General features: G+C 42.5%; 1 protein-coding gene across 9 annotated transcripts in view; it reads right to left on the minus strand.

The window, feature by feature from the left end:
• Nucleotides 1–17,722, minus strand: part of LOC124148917 — a 43,865-nt gene that overhangs the window by 19,082 nt on the left and 7,061 nt on the right. For 8 of the 9 annotated variants that reach the window (XM_048398525.1, XM_048398524.1, XM_048398530.1 and 5 more), the window contains exons 4-11: nt 17,425–17,563; nt 16,201–16,367; nt 15,118–15,268; nt 14,719–14,882; nt 13,338–13,485; nt 12,682–12,851; nt 723–968; nt 53–313 (exon numbers count right to left, since the gene is read on the minus strand). In XM_048398525.1, coding sequence (XP_048254482.1) covers nt 53–313; nt 723–968; nt 12,682–12,851; nt 13,338–13,485; nt 14,719–14,882; nt 15,118–15,268; nt 16,201–16,367; nt 17,425–17,563 — 1,446 coding nt within the window. The remainder of the gene's footprint in view (nt 1–52; nt 314–722; nt 969–12,681; nt 12,852–13,337; nt 13,486–14,718; nt 14,883–15,117; nt 15,269–16,200; nt 16,368–17,424; nt 17,564–17,722) is intronic. The other variant, XM_048398531.1, reaches the window with a different exon arrangement.

Here is a 17,722-nt window from a genome sequence, read left to right on the forward strand (position 1 = left end):
GGCATAAAAGATTCGCATCACATAAATTAGGGAAAGCAATACTGGGCCTTACATGTTACATGTATTGTTGTAGCTGCCCTTCCAGGTGTCATCATGTGTCCATTATCAGCAGTACAGGTCAGTTCTCCTTGGTCAGACTTTGATATGTTACGCTTGAGGAATGTCGACCCAGTACTCGTTTGTCCGTTGTGAGACCACTGGAATGTGTAGACATTTGGGTTGGCGTCATCCACTACACACTGTACACGGAGGTCTTCACCCACACCGACATCCAGGGTGTCATTTCTTGGTTCCAGATGTACCACTGGCGAGTCTGAAGTTGTTAAGGATCAAGCCAGAGATTAGTTGTATCATTATATGTAATACAACACCGCTTGGAAACTCCATTACATAAGTGTTAAAAAGAGAGGCATCTAAACATTCCGCAATACCACAACCTCATCCTACCCGAAGTACACTCGGACGAACTGATAGCTATGTGTATCCTCCCGCATCAACCAAGGGGTTTGTTACATATCCACACACAATTTGTATCATCTTCTACTTAATAAAAAACACTTAAACCCGATGTCACGATCCGTACGTTTATCCTAGAAGCGTACCCACTCATGACTTTCGTAATTCTTAAAATGAGCAATGTAGGTATTGTCTTTTTGTTCACATAATTATCACCATATTTGTACCCTTTTGACAAAATAATATTGTTCATGTAAATCACTTACACCACACGTTGATTCGAGTGGAGGCGTGGACATTCCCTACACTGCATGTTAAATTGCCAGAGTCTGACTTGGATGTTACTGTTTTACTGAAGGTCTGTCCACTGTAGGGCTGTCCATTGTGTGTCCAGCGGAACGAAGTGACCGGGGAGTTGGAGTAGTCGACCACACACACGACACTGATCACCTGACCAAGGAGGGCGTTGAGGACACTTCCTGGCGGCTCCAGGTGGATTACAGTTCCAGAGACTGAGACGACCAAAGGAAGAGGTATAATGAGAGTAATTACGGCATATGAGATTCTTATCACACAAATTAGGGAAGGCAATATATATTGTACTAGCTGCCCTTCCAGGTGCCATCATGTGTCCATTATCAGCAGTACAGGTCAGTTCTCCTTGGTCAGACTTGGATATGTTACGTTTGAGGGATGTCGACCCAGTACTCGTTTGCCTATTTTGAGACCACTGGAATGTCTGGGCACTAGGATTGACGTTATCCACCACACACCGCACACGGAGGTCTTAAAACCAACCTCCACGGCATACCATCCAACAACATTCCTGTGTTAAAGGCACCTCTACGACATACAACCCCACAACACTTATGTGTCAAACTAACCTCCACGATATCCCCCCACCTCCCCAATCAGTACAGTGTCGACCGCCTAGGTGGTCCCATGGTAGAGCGTCCGCCCGGAGAGCGGAATGTACTCACCTCACCTCACCTCGCCTCACCTCACCTCGCCTCGCCTCGCCTCACCTCACCTCATCCACCTCACCGCACCGCACCGCACCGCACTTCACAGTAACTCACCTCATTAGAGTGTCAAACCATCCTCTGATACATACCAGCCCAGTTTGTGACTGTCTAATACCCAACCCCACAACACAACACGCTAACATTACAACGTCTCTGACCCAACTCCACGACACAACACAATAACATTACTACGTCTCTGACCCTCCTCAACAACATAACACGCTTACATTACAACGCCTCTGACCCACCACCACGACAGAGCACGTTGACATTACTACGTCTCTGATCCTCCCCTACGACATAACACGCTAACATTACAACATCTCCACCCATATTCAGCTAAAATTACTACGTCTCTGACTCACCTCCACAACATAAAATGCTAACATTATGACATTTCTGAACCACCTCCACAACATAACACGCTAACATTACTACTTGTCTGATCCACCGCCAAAACGTAACACGCTAACATTACTACCTCTCTGATCCACACCCATGACATAACATGCCAACATAACTACGTCTGTGCCCACCTCGACGACATAAAATGCTAACATTAGTACATCTCTAACTCACCTGCACGACATAACACGCTAACATTACTACATCTCTAACCCACCTTCACGACATAACGCGCTAACATTACTACATTTCTAACCCACCTCCACGACATAACACGCTAACATTACCACGTCTCTGATCCACCTTCACGACATAACACGCTTACATTACTACATCCCTTACCCACCTCCACAATATAACAAGCTAACATTACTACATCTCTGACTCACCTCCAAAACATAACACGCTAACATTACTACCTCTCTGATCCACCCCCATCACATAACACTCAAACATTATTACGTTTCTGACCGACAACCAGGACATAACATGCTAACATTCCTACATATTTGACCCACCTCCAGGACATAACACACTAACATTACTACGTATCTGACCCACCTCCACGACATAACACGCTAACATTACTACGTCTCTGGCCCACCTCCAGGACATAACACGCTAACATTACTACGTATCTGACCCACCTCCAGGACATAACACACTAACATTACTACGTATCTGACCCACCTCCACGACATAACACACTAACATTACTACGTCTCTGACCCACCTCCACGACATAACACGCTAACATTACTACGTCTCTGACCCATCTCCACGACATAACACACTAACATTACTACGTATCTGACCCACCTCCATGACATAACACACTAACATTACTACGTCTCTGACCCACCTCCACGACATAACACACTAACATTACTACGTCTCTGACCCACCTCCACGACATAACACACTAACATTACTACATCTCTGACCCACCTTCACGACATAACACACTAACATTACTACGTCTCTGGCCCACCTCCAGGACATAACACGCTAACATTACTACGTATCTGACCCACCTCCAGGACATAACACACTAACATAACTACGTATCTGACCCACCTCCAGGACATAACACACTAACATTACTACGTCTCTGACCCACCTCCACGACATAACACGCTAACATTACTACATTTCTAACCCACCTCCACGACATAACACGCTAACATTACCACGTCTCTGATCCACCTTCACGACATAACACGCTTACATTACTACATCCCTTACCCACCTCTACGATATAACAAGCTAAAATTACTACATCTCTGACCCACCTCCACGTTATAACACGCTAACATTACCACGTCTTTGATCCACCGCCAAAACCTAACACGCTAACATTACTACGTCTCTGATCCACCCCCATCGCATAACACTCAAACATTATTACGTTTCTGACCGACAACCAGGACATAACATGCTAACATTACTACGTATCTGACCCACCTCCAGGACATAACACACTAACATTACTACGTATCTGACCCACCTCCACGACATAACACACTAACATTACTACGTCTCTGACCCACCTCAACGACATAACACGCTAACATTACTACGTATCTGACCCACCTCCACGACATAACACGCTAACATTACTACGTACCTGACCCACCTCCAGGACATAACACACTAACATTACTACGTATCTGACCCACCTCCACGACATAACACACTAACATTACTACGTCTCTGACCCACCTCCACGACATAAAACGCTAACATTACTACGTATCTGACCCATCTCCAGGACATAACACATTTACATTACTACGTCTCTGACCCACCTCCAGGACATAACACGCTAACATTACTACGTATCTGACCCACCTCCACGACATAACACACTAACATTACTACGTATCTGACCCACCTCCACGACATAACACACTAACATTACTACGTCTCTGACCCACCTCGACGACGTAACACGCTAACATTACTACGTCTCTGACCCACCTCCACGACATAACACGCTAACATTACTACGTATCTGACCCACCTCCAGGACATAACACACTAACATTACTACGTATCTGACCCACCTCCACGACATAACACACTAACATTACTACGTCTCTGACCCACCTCCACGACATAACACGCTAACATTACTACGGATCTGACCCACCTCCACGACATAACACGCTAACATTACTACGGATCTGACCCACCTCCACGACATAACACACTAACACTACTACGTCTCTGACCCACCTCCACGACATAACACGCTAACATTACTACGTATCTGACCCACCTCCACGACATAACACGCTAACATTACTACATCTCTGACCCACCTCCAGGACATAACACGCTAACATTACTACATCTCTGACCCACCTCCAAAACATAACACGCTAACATTACTACCTCTCTGATCCAACCCCATGACATAACACGCCAACATTACTACGTCTCTGACCCACCTGCAGGACATAACACGCTAACATTACCACGTCTCTGATCCACCGCAAAAACATAACACGCTAACATCACTACCTCTCTGATCCACCCCCATCACATAACACTCAAACATTATTACGTTTCTGACCGACAACCAGGACATAACATGCTAACAGTCCTACGTATCTGACCCACCCCCACGACATAACAAGCTAACATTACTACGTATCTGACCCACCTCCACGACAAAACACGCTAACATTACTACGTCTCTCAACCACTTCTACAACATAACACGCTAACATTACCACGTCTCTGACCCACCTCCACGACATAACACACTAACATTACTACGTATCTGACCCACCTCCACGACATAACACACTAACATTACTACGTATCTGAGCCACCTCCAGGACATAACACACTTACATTACTACGTATCTGACCCACCTCCACGACATAACGCGCTAACATTACTACGTATCTGACCCACCTCCACGACATAACACACTAACATTACTACGTATCTGACCCACCTCCACGACATAACACACTAACATTACTACGTATCTGACCCACCTCCAGGACATAACACACTAACATTACTACGTATCTGACCCACCTCCAGGACATAACACACTAACATTACTACGTCTCTCACCCACCTCCAGGACATAACACACTAACATTACTACGTATCTGACCCACCTCCACGACATAACACGCTAACATTACTACGTATCTGACCCACCTCCTCGACATAACACACTAACATTACTACGTCTCTGATCCACCTCCACGACATAACACGCTAACATTTCTACGTATCTGACCCACCTCCACGACATAACACGCTAACATTACTACGTATCTGACCCACCTCCAGGACATAACACGCTAACATTACTACATCTCTGACCCACCTCCACGACATAACACACTAACATTACTACGTCTCTGACCCACCCCTATAACATAACATGCTAACATTACTACATCTCTGACCCACCTCCACGACATAACACACTAACATTACTACGTCTCTGACCCACCCCTATAACATAACATGCTAACATTACTACATCTCTGACCCAGCTCCACGACAAAACACGCTAAGATCATTACGTCTCTGACCCACCTCCACAACATAACACGCTAACATTACTACATCTCTGACCCACCTCCACAACATAACATGCTAACATTACTACGTCTCTGACAAAGCTCAAAAACATAACACGCTAACATTAGAACGTCTCTGACCCACCTCCATGACATGAAATGCTAACATTACGACATCTCTGACCCACCTCCACAACATAACACGCTAACATTACTACGTTTCTGATCCACCGCCAAAACATAACACGCCAACATTACTACGTCCCCCATCCACTTCTACAACATAACATGCTAACATTACTACGTCTCTGACTCACCTCCACGACATAACACGCTAACATTATTACGTATATGTCCAACCCCTATAACATAACACGCTAACTTTACTACGTCTCTGATCCACCGCCAAAACATAAGACACTAACATTACTACCTCTTTGACCCACCCCTATAACATAACACACTAACATTACTACGTTTCTCATCCAGCGCCAAAACATAACACCCTAACATTACTACATCTCTGATCTACCCCTATAACATAACACCCTAACATTACTACCTCTCTGATCCACCCCCATGACATAACACGCCAACATTACTACGTCTCTGACCCACAACCAGGACATAACATGCTACCAGTACTACACCTCTAATCTACCCCCACGATAGAATACGCTAACATTACTACGTCTCCGACCCACCTCCACAACATAACACGCTAAGATCACTACGTCTCTGACTCACCTCCACAACATTACTTGGCAATATTACTACATCTCTGAACCTCCATTAACATAACAGGCCAACATTACTACGTCTCTGACCCACCCCTATAACATAACACACTAACATTACTACCTCTCTGATCCACCCCTATAACATAACATGCTAACATTACTAAGTTTATGATCCATCGCCAAAACATAACACGCCAACATTACTACCTCTCTGATCCACCCCTATAACATAACACACTAACATTACTACCTCTCTGATCCAACCCTATAACATAATACGCTAACAATACTACATTTCTGATCCACCGCCAAAACATAACACGCTAACATTACTGCCTCTCTGATCCACCCCTATAATATCACACACTAACATTACTACCTCTCTGATCCACCCCTATAACATAACATGCTAACATTACTACGTTTCTGATCCACCGCCAAAACATAACAAGCTAACATTACTACCTCTCTGATCCACCCCTAAAAAATAACAAGCTAATATTACTACATTTCTGATCCACCGCCAAAACATAACACGCTAACATTACTACGTTTCTGATCCACCCCCAAAACATAACACCCTAACATTACTACCTCTCTGATCCACCCCTATAACATAACACGCTAACATTACTACCTCTCTGATCCACCCCCATGACATAACACACTAACATTACTCCATCTCTGACCCATCCCCACAACATAAGACGCTAACATTACTACATATGTGACCCATCTCCACGACATAACACGTTAACATTATGGCATTTCTGACCCATACCCATGACATAACACGTTAACATAGCTACATCTCTAACCCACCTCCACAACTTAACATGCTAACATTACTACATCTCTGATCCACCTCCACAACAAAACATGCTAACATAGCTACATCTCTAACCCACCTCCACGACAAAACACGCTAACATTACTACGTCTCTGACCAAGCTCCAAAACATAACACGCTTAAATTACGACATCTCTGACCCACCTCCACGACATAACACGCTAACATTACTACGTCTCTGACCCACCTCCACGACATAACACGCTAACATTACTACGTCTCTGACCCACAACCAGGACATAACATGCTACCAGTACTACACCTCTAATCTACCCCCACGATAGAATACGCTAACATTACTACGTCTCTAATCTACCCCCACGATAGAATACGCTAACATTACTACCTCTCTAATCTACCCCCACGATAGAATACGCTAACATTACTACGTCTCTGACCCACCTCCACAACATAACAGGCTAAGATCACTACGTCTCTGACTCACCTCCACAACATTACATGGCAATATTACTACATCTCTGAACCTCCATTAACATAACAGGCCAACATTACTACGTCTCTGACCCACCCCTATAACATAAGACACTAACATTACTACCTCTCTGATCCACCCCTATAACATAACACGCTAACATTACTACCTCTCTGATCCACCCCTATAACATAACACGCTAACATTACTACCTCTCTGACCCACCCCTATAACATAACACACTAACATTACTACCTCTCTGATCCGTCCCCATCACATAACACTCAAACATTATTACGTTTCTGAGCGACAACCAGGACATAACATGCTAACATTACAACATCTCTGATTTACCCTCACGACTTAACAAGCTAACATTACTTCGTATCTGACCAACCCCCACGACATAACAAGCTAACATTACTACGTATCTGACCCACCTCCACGACAAACCACGCTAACATTACTACGTCTCTCAACCACTTCTACAACATAACACGCTAACATTACTACGTATCTGACCCACCTCCAGGACATAACACACTAACATTACTACGTATCTGACCCACCTCCAGGACATAACACACTAACATTACTACGTCTCTGACCCACCTCCACGACATAACACGCTAACATTACTACGTATCTGACCCAACTCCACGACATAACACGCTAACATTACTACGTATCTGACCCACCTCCATGACATAACACGCTAACATTACTACGTCTCTGATCCACCTCCAAAACATAACACGCTAACATTACTACCTCTCTGATCCAACCCCATGACATAAGACACCAACATTACTATGTCTCTGACCCACAACCAAGACATAACTCGCTAACATTACTACGTCTCTGATCCGTCCCCATCACATAACACTCTGACCGACAACCAGGACATAACATGCTAACATTACTACGTCTCTGACCCATGCCCATGACATAACATGCTAACATTACCACGTCTCTGATCCACCTCCACGAAACAACACGCTAACATTACTACATCTCTGACCCTCCTCCACGACATAACACGCTAACATTACTCCGTCTCTGACCCATACCCATGACATAACATGCTAACATTACCACGTCTCTGATCCACCTCCACGAAACAACACGCTAACATTACTACATCTCTGACCCTCCTCCACGACATAACACGCTAACATTACTCCGTCTCTGACCCATACCCATGACATAACATGCTAACATAACAACGTCTCTGACCAACCTCTACGACATAACATGCAAACATTACTACGTCTCTGACACACCTCCAAAACATAACACGTTAACATTACTACGTATCTGACACACCTCCAGGGCATAACACGCTAACATTACTACGTATCTGACCCACCTCCAGGACATAACACGCTAACATTAGTACATCTCTGACCCACCTCCACGACATAACACGCTAAAATTACTACATCTCTGATCCACCGCCAAAACATAACACGCTAACATTACTACCTCTCTGATCAATCCCAATGACATAACATGCTAACATTATTACGTCTCTGACCCTCCTCCACGACATAACACGCTAACATTACTACGTCTCTGACCCATACCCATGACATAAAATGCTAACATTACAATGTCTCTGATCAACCCCAACGAAACAACACGCTAACATTACTACATCTCTGACCCACAACCAGGACATAACATTCTAACATTACTACATCTCTGATCCACCCCAACAACATAACACGCTAACATTACTACGTCTCTGACACACCTCCACGACATAACACGCTAACATTACTACATCTCTGATCCACCCCTACAACATAACACGCTAACATTACTACATCTCTGATCCACCACCACGACATAATACGCGTACATTATGACATCTCTGACCCACCTCCACGACATAACTCCCTAACATTACTACATCTCTGATCCACCCCCACGACACAACATCCTAACATTACTACGTCTCTGATCCACCTCTACGACATAACATGGTAACATTACTACATCTCTGACCCATACCCACGACACAACACGCTAACATTACTACGTCTCTGATCCACCTCTACCACATAACGCACTAACATTACTACGTCTCTGACCCACCTGCATGACATAAAATGCTAACATTGCTACATCTCTGGCCAACCTCCACGGCATAACACGCTAACATTACGACGTCTCTGATCCACCCCTATAACATTACACGCTAACATTGCTACGTCTCTGACCAACCTCCACGACATAACACGCTAACATTACTAGGTCTCTGACCCACCACCAGGACATAACACGCTAACATTACTACACCTCTGACCCACCTCCACGACAAAACACGCTAAGATCATTACGTCTCTGACCGACCTCCACAACATAACACGGTAACTTTACTACAACTTTGACACCCCCTACCCCCCACCCCCCACCCCTTCCCACGACATAACACGTTAACATTACTACATCTCTGACCCACCCCCACGACATAACACGCTAACATTACTGCAAATGTGCCCCACCTCAACGACATAACATGCTAACATTACTACATCTCTGACCAACCTCCATGACATAACACACTAACATTACTACATCTCTGATCCACCTTCAAAATATAACACGCTAACATTACTACCTCTCTGACCCACATCCACGACATAACATGCTAACATTACTACGTCTCTGATCTACCCCCACGACATAACAAGCTAACATTACTACGTATCTGACCCACCCCCACGACATAACAAGCTAACATAACTACGTATCTGACCCACCTCCATGACAAAACACGCTAACATTACTACGTCTCTCAACCACTTCTACAACATAACACTTTAACATTACCACGTCTCTGACCCACCTCCACGACATAACACACTAACATTACTACGTATCTGACCCACCTCCACGACATAACACACTAACATTACTACGTATCTGACCCACCTCCAGGACATAACACACTAACATTACTACGTATCTGACCCACCTCCAGGACATAACACGCTAACATTACTACGTATCTGACCCACCTCCACGACATAACACACTAACACTACTACGTCTCTGACCCACCTCCAGGACATAACACACTAACATTACTACGTCTGTGACCCACCTCCACGACATAACACGCTAACATTACTACGTATCGGACCCACCTCCACGACATAACACGCTAACATTACTACATGTATGACCCACCTCCATGACATAACACGCTAACATTACTAGGTCTCTGATCCACCTCCAGGACATAACACACTAACATTACTACGTATCTGACCCACCTCCAGGACATAACACACTAACATTACTACGTATCTGACCCACCTCCAGGACATAACACACTAACATTACTACGTATCTGACCCACCTCCATGACATAACATGCTAACATTACTACGTATCTGACCCACCTCCAGGACATAACACACTAACATTACTACGTATCTGACCCACCTCCAGGACATAACACACTAACATTACTACGTATCTGACCCACCTCCATGACATAACATGCTAACATTACTACGTATCTGACCCACCTCCAGGACATAACACACTAACATTACTACGTATCTGACCCACCTCCAGGACATAACACACTAACATTACTACGTATCTGACCCACCTCCATGACATAACACGGTAACATTACTACGTATCTGACACACCTCCAGGACATAACACGCTAACATTACTACGTATCTGACACACCTCCAGGACATAACACACTAACATTACTACGTCTCTGACCCACCTCCAAGACATAACATGCTAACATTACTACGTATCTGACCCACCTCCACGACATAACACGCTAACATTACTACGTCTCTGACTCACCTCCACGACATAACACGCTAACATTATTACGTATCTGTCCAACCCCTATAACATAACACGCTAACTTTACTACGTCTCTGATCCACCGCCAAAACATAAGACACTAACATTACTACCTCTCTGACCCACCCCTATAACATAACACGCTAACATTACTACCTCTCTGATCCACCCCCATGACATAACACGCCAACATTACTACGTCTCTGACCCACAACCAAAACATAACACCCTAACATTACTACATCTCTGATCCACCCCTATAACATAACACGCTAACATTACTACCTCTCTGATCCACCCCTATAACATAACACGCTAACATTACTACCTCTCTAATCTACCCCCACGACAGAATACGCTAACATTACTACGTCTCTGACTCACCTCCACAACATAACATGGCAATATTACTACATCTCTGAACCTCCATTAACATAACAGGCCAACATTACTACCGCTCTGATCCACCCCTATAACATAACACGCTAACATTACTACCTCTCTGACCCACCCCTATAACATAACACACTAACATTACTACCTCTCTGATCCACCCCTATAACATAACATGCTAACATTACTAAGTTTCTGATCCATCGCCAAAACATAACACGCTAACATTACTACCTCTCTGATCCACCCCTATAACATAACACACTAACATTACTACCTCTCTGATCAACCCCTATAACATAACACGCTAACATTACTACATTTCTGATCCACCGCCAAAACATAACACGCTAACATTACTACCTCTCTGATCCACCCCTATAACATAACACACTAACATTACTACCTCTCTGATCCACCCCTTTAACATAACATGCTAACATTACTACGTTTCTGATCCACCGCCAAAGCATAACACGCTAACATTTCTACCTCTCTGATCCACCCCTATAAAATAACAAGCTAACATTACTACATTTCTGATCCACCGCCAAAACATAACACGCTAACATTACTACGTTTCTGATCCACCCCCAAAACATAACACCCTAACATTACTACCTCTCTGATCCACCCCTATAACATAACACGCTAACATTACTACCTCTCTGATCCACCCCCATGACATAACACACTAACATTACTACATCTCTGACCCACCCCCATAACATAAGACGCTAACATTACTACATATGTGGCCCACCTCCACGTCATAACACGTTAACATTATGGCATTTCTGACCCATACCAATGACATAACACGCTAACATTACTACATCTCTGATCCACCTCCACGACAAAACATGCTAACATAGCTACACCTCTAACCCACCTCCACGACCAAACACGCTAACATTACTACGTCTCTGACCAAGCTCCACGACATAACATGGTAACATTACTACGTCTCTGACCCACCTCCACGACACACCACGCCCACATCACTACTGTGAGAACAGCTCGTCGCTGTTCCCCATCCAGAATGGGAACACTGATCCAGGGAGGTCTCGGTTCCCGTACAGTCGACGTTACTCAGCCAAATAATTCCTTCACCTGGTCCAAAAGATGTAGTCACATAGGCGGTCGTCCTAGAAAACCATAGAGATGATTGCCTTGCTAATTCGTCATTTTCATTTTACTTATGCTGCCAACAATATAAGGATCTATACCGAAATTTCACTGTAAAAGTATATTAAAGAGGTTATTTTCAAAAGGTTGAGTCTATTTTGTCATCCAAGAAATACCTTTACAATTCACACGTTCAATGTATTCCTAATGCAGTAAGGGTCTTCTAGATTCAATAGTTAACAATATCACTTGCAAGAACCTTATTACGTTAGTAAACAGATACTAGTTTTTGAAATAAGAAGGGAATAGAAATTAAAGTGACCGTGATATATGACGGGTGTCGATTTAGTCATACGAAGTTTATGTAGCTGAAAAACGCTTTTGGCACCAAACTCTATCAAACCAAGATGAATACATTGCTAGAGAAGTATGAATAAGTAGGCTTCATGAGACCCATGACTAAGCTCGAGTTTAAAAGGTGAATAGTCGTGCGAAGATGTACTCACCAGGGCAGATTTGCCATTTTACACACAACTTGTGCCTCCTGTGAGGAAAACGACGACCCTCTACAAACTGTTCCCCAGACATTGTTGTGAAGTACTTCTACCCGACCCCGTCCACGAGTTGTCGAATTCAAGCGTATTTGAAGATTAGCTGGAACAAAGAATGCCGCAAAAGGTAAAACACGTCATTGTTTGCATCATCTTTATCTCTATTTTGACACATTATTTCTACAGTTTTGACACATTATTCCTACAGTTTTGACACATTATTTCTACAGTTTTGACACATTATTCCTACAGTTTTGACACATTATTTCTACAGTTTTGACACATTATTCCTACAGTTTTGACTCATTATTTCTACAGTTTTGACACATTATTTCTACAGTTTTGACACATTATTCCTACAGTTTTGACACTTTATTTCTACAGTTTTGACACATTATTTCTACAGTTTTGACACATTATTCCTACAGTTTTGACACATTATTTCTACAGTTTTGACACATTATTCCTACAGTTTTGACGCATTATTCCTACAGTTTTGACACATTATTCCTACAGTTTTGACACATTATTTCTACAGTTTTGACACATTATTTCTACAGTTTTGACACATTATTTCTACAGTTTTGACACATTACTTCTACAGTTTTGACACATTATTTCTACAGTTTTGACACATTATTCCTACAGTTTTGACACATTATTTCTACAGTTTTTCCACATTATTCCTACAGTTTTGACACATTATTTCTACAGTTTTGACACATTATTTCTACAGTTTTTCAACATTATTCCTACAGTTTTGACACATTATTCCTACTCTTTTGACACATTATTCCTACAGTTTTGACACATTATTCCTCCAGTTTTGACACATTATTCCTACAGTTTTGACACATTATTTCTACAGTTTTGACACATTATTTCTACAGTTTTGACACATTATTTCTACAGTTTTGACACATTATTTCTACAGTTTTTCAACATTATTCCTAGTTTTGACACATTATTCCTACAGTTTTGACACATTATTCCTACAGTTTTGACACATTATTCATAGTTTTGACACATTATTCCTACAGTTTTGACACATTATTCCCACAGTTTTGACACATTATTCCTAGTTTTGACACATTATTTCTACAGTTTTGACACATATTTCTACAGTTTTGACACATTATTCCTACAGTTTTGACACATTATTCCTACAGTTATGACACGTTATTTCTACAGTTTTGACACATTATTTCTACAGTTTTGACACATTATTCCTACAGTTTTGACACAAGTTTTAACAATTTTTTTCTACAGTTTTGACACATTATTACTACAGTTTTGACACATTACTTCTACAGTTGTGACACAGAATACAACTTACCAGAGGGACACTGTATTCGGACTACTGCTGAGGAACAGGTAACACTACCCCATGGATAGTGAAGACATTCATTGAGAGAGAGTTCTGTGCCAAGACACTTGACTTTATCTAGGATGACATGCCGTGATGAACTGCCGGTGTTTAAATGTGAGCTGGCCCCAAAGCTAAATATCAAATAGAGTGTGCCAAATAGTTTCAAAACAATAGGTGGGATCAATGAAAAAGGTTAAATGTGTATCAAATGTGTATCTAGTTATTTGTAAGAGAATAGTACCTGAGAAGCAAGACTTCATATTTGTTATAAAGTATAATAACATCATATGTCTACATTGAGTTTCCACACAAGAAGAAATATACAGATATATTTGGTTGAAACACGATCTCATTATATGTTTTTACGTGTTGTGTCCCAACATTCTGCAGACAACTGTTGCCTCTTCCACTCCGAACCCAGTATAGCAGACGCTTCCCCATTGTCCACCATGGTACAGCTCCAGCACTCCCTCCCCTGGCGTGTTGGTGGTGGATACAAGTCTTGCCGCTGTAGAATCTGATGAAGACATCAGCTGACATTATTTGGATAAATATGTAGCTGTCAGTTGATGGCCTGCATACATGTGCTTTCCAAAGAATTGTAACACAGACGTATTTGTTTATGATTTTTATTTTTATGGAAAGAGGGGCGGTCGGGTAGCCTAGTGGTTAAAGCGTTCGTTCGTCACGCCGAAGGCTCGGGTTCGATTCCCGACATGGGTACAATGTGTGAAGCCCATTTCTGGTGTCCCCCGCCGTGATATTGCTGGAATATTGCTAAAAGCGGTGTAAAACCATACTCACTCACTCACTCATTTTATGGAAAGAGTTTCTGTCAACATAGAACTAGTTCTAAGACTTTGGTATTCTGAATTGTGTACACTGTAAACTCGATATCAAACATGTTATTGTGTAACTACTGTGAATCACTCTCAACCTGAAGTTCAAGGAACAACAAGCCAATTAACTCCCGTGACACACACTAAAATCACTTGTACCATATTCTGATTTGGAGTCACTCTATTACTGAATGCAAAGGCCGATTTGGAATAGAAGACAAAAACGTTTCCATAATCCAAAGAAGCCCTGCTAAAAGCACACAAGACACAAGACTCCGTCACAAGACACTTGATAATGAAAGACGGGTGCCAAAACATGTTATATCAAATGTCTCGGTTTTACGAGGCAACGAAGAAACCATATGGAACCCGTGGGTAATGCCAATTAGATTACAATTACGTAAACGTAAACGATAGGGAATAATCAGTCTCGATTAAAAACCGATTCCATGGGGCGGAAAAGCGAAATAGTGAAGACAATTATATGAATCCATTACAGGAAATCAGTGATCACACCAGGTCTTCTGGTAGCACCTGCCACCATTTTCATAAAGCCTGACCAGACAATCGAGTGATCAGTATCACGAGGAATAAATGATCCAAAGCATACCTTCAGGAAATGAAAAACACTGGACACCGACAGCTTCTGAGTCGCTACAGTCATCACTCCCCCATGGTCTGTGCTTGCAGTCTTTAAGATCTGTATTCCGTATCGTGCACTGCACGTCATCTAACCACATTGTTATTGAACTGCTTTCATCGATTGCCTTTCCCCCTCTGACAATATAGAGAGAAAAGACACCTTTGCAAAAATAAACATTGTTATGTCAGCTATATGTTATGGAGGGTGAGTGAGTTTGGCCTAATGCCGCTTTGGACATTAATTCAGTTATACCACAGTTTGTCGAGCTGACGCTATTGAAGGCAACTGAGTCGACAATGAACTTGTAGTGTGTCTGACATGTTTTGGTGACATTTCAGACAACTTTTGAAAATGAAATTTCTTGTTTACCTTGAGCTTACATTACCTGTGATTGTACAATTTCATTCAAACTGCGGTTGATCAATCATTTGCTACCCCTCCCTATATTATATTATAATTCACAACAATACATCTTCTTGTTATTTTTTTATCGATCATGGAACTCGACCTATACTCTCTTTTGCCGCCCATTTTATCACAGTTTGTGGAAAGAAAGTCCAAAGTGATGCAGACCTTAGACGTTTACCACTTTGGTGAAACAACAAGCATGGGTCTGGTGCTGACAAACCTAGAAAATCGGGATTCAAACCTACCATCATCTGTTTCTGCCTAAGTGAAGACTCTCTACACAGCAACTTACGACATGTTAAACAACTGGGCTACCCACGAATTAAAAACAACTACAGGCAGTTGTCTTTAATTGGGTTACAGGAGATCCTCGTAGATTTGATACCAAGTTGCGTTCAATTCAAATGTCACATTCCAACTCTTTGTGATGCTTATGTGGTAATATGTAGCGTTCCCTGTTAGAGTGAGTGAGTACGCCGCTTTTACCACTTTTCCAGCAATATGGAGACACTGAGAAATGGGCATCACACATTGTACACATGTGTGGCATCGAACCCGAGTTTTCGGCGTGACGAACGAACGTTTTGATGACAAGGTAACAGCACCCCTCGTGCCTGTTAGAGATTATGAATTTCCAAGAAATGGCTACAAGAAGCAAGTATTTTTTGTTTTATGTGTTTGCCCAATTCCATTGTTAATAATCCTAGGTTGATGTGTTTAAATGATAGATAAGCATTTAATTAAATATTTCGGTATATAAAAAGACGTTGAACTACAACTTACTGGTACCCCAAGGCCCTGCACACAACTGAAGCTTCTACTTGGCCGAAATAGTCATCACACACTGTGCCCCATCTACCGGAGTGGTACACCTGTAGGAGTCCTTTGTTGTAGTTCGGTGTCAGCTTCATCGTTATGTCACCTAGTAAAACAATGTAACGTAAACTGTCCTCTTGTTGTGATGAAAACCAATATCGTACACATATGTAATGTTTAATGGTAAAGATACCTGTCACTATATTTACCATTTTGACCAATTTAACCATACGTACATCTGTCAAGTCGACCGGGTCGAAAGCTT

This window comes from Haliotis rufescens, unplaced genomic scaffold (genome assembly GCF_023055435.1).
Source record: "Haliotis rufescens isolate VD_foot unplaced genomic scaffold, xgHalRufe1.0.p SCAF_18, whole genome shotgun sequence".
Taxonomy (NCBI): Eukaryota; Metazoa; Mollusca; class Gastropoda; order Lepetellida; family Haliotidae; genus Haliotis; species Haliotis rufescens.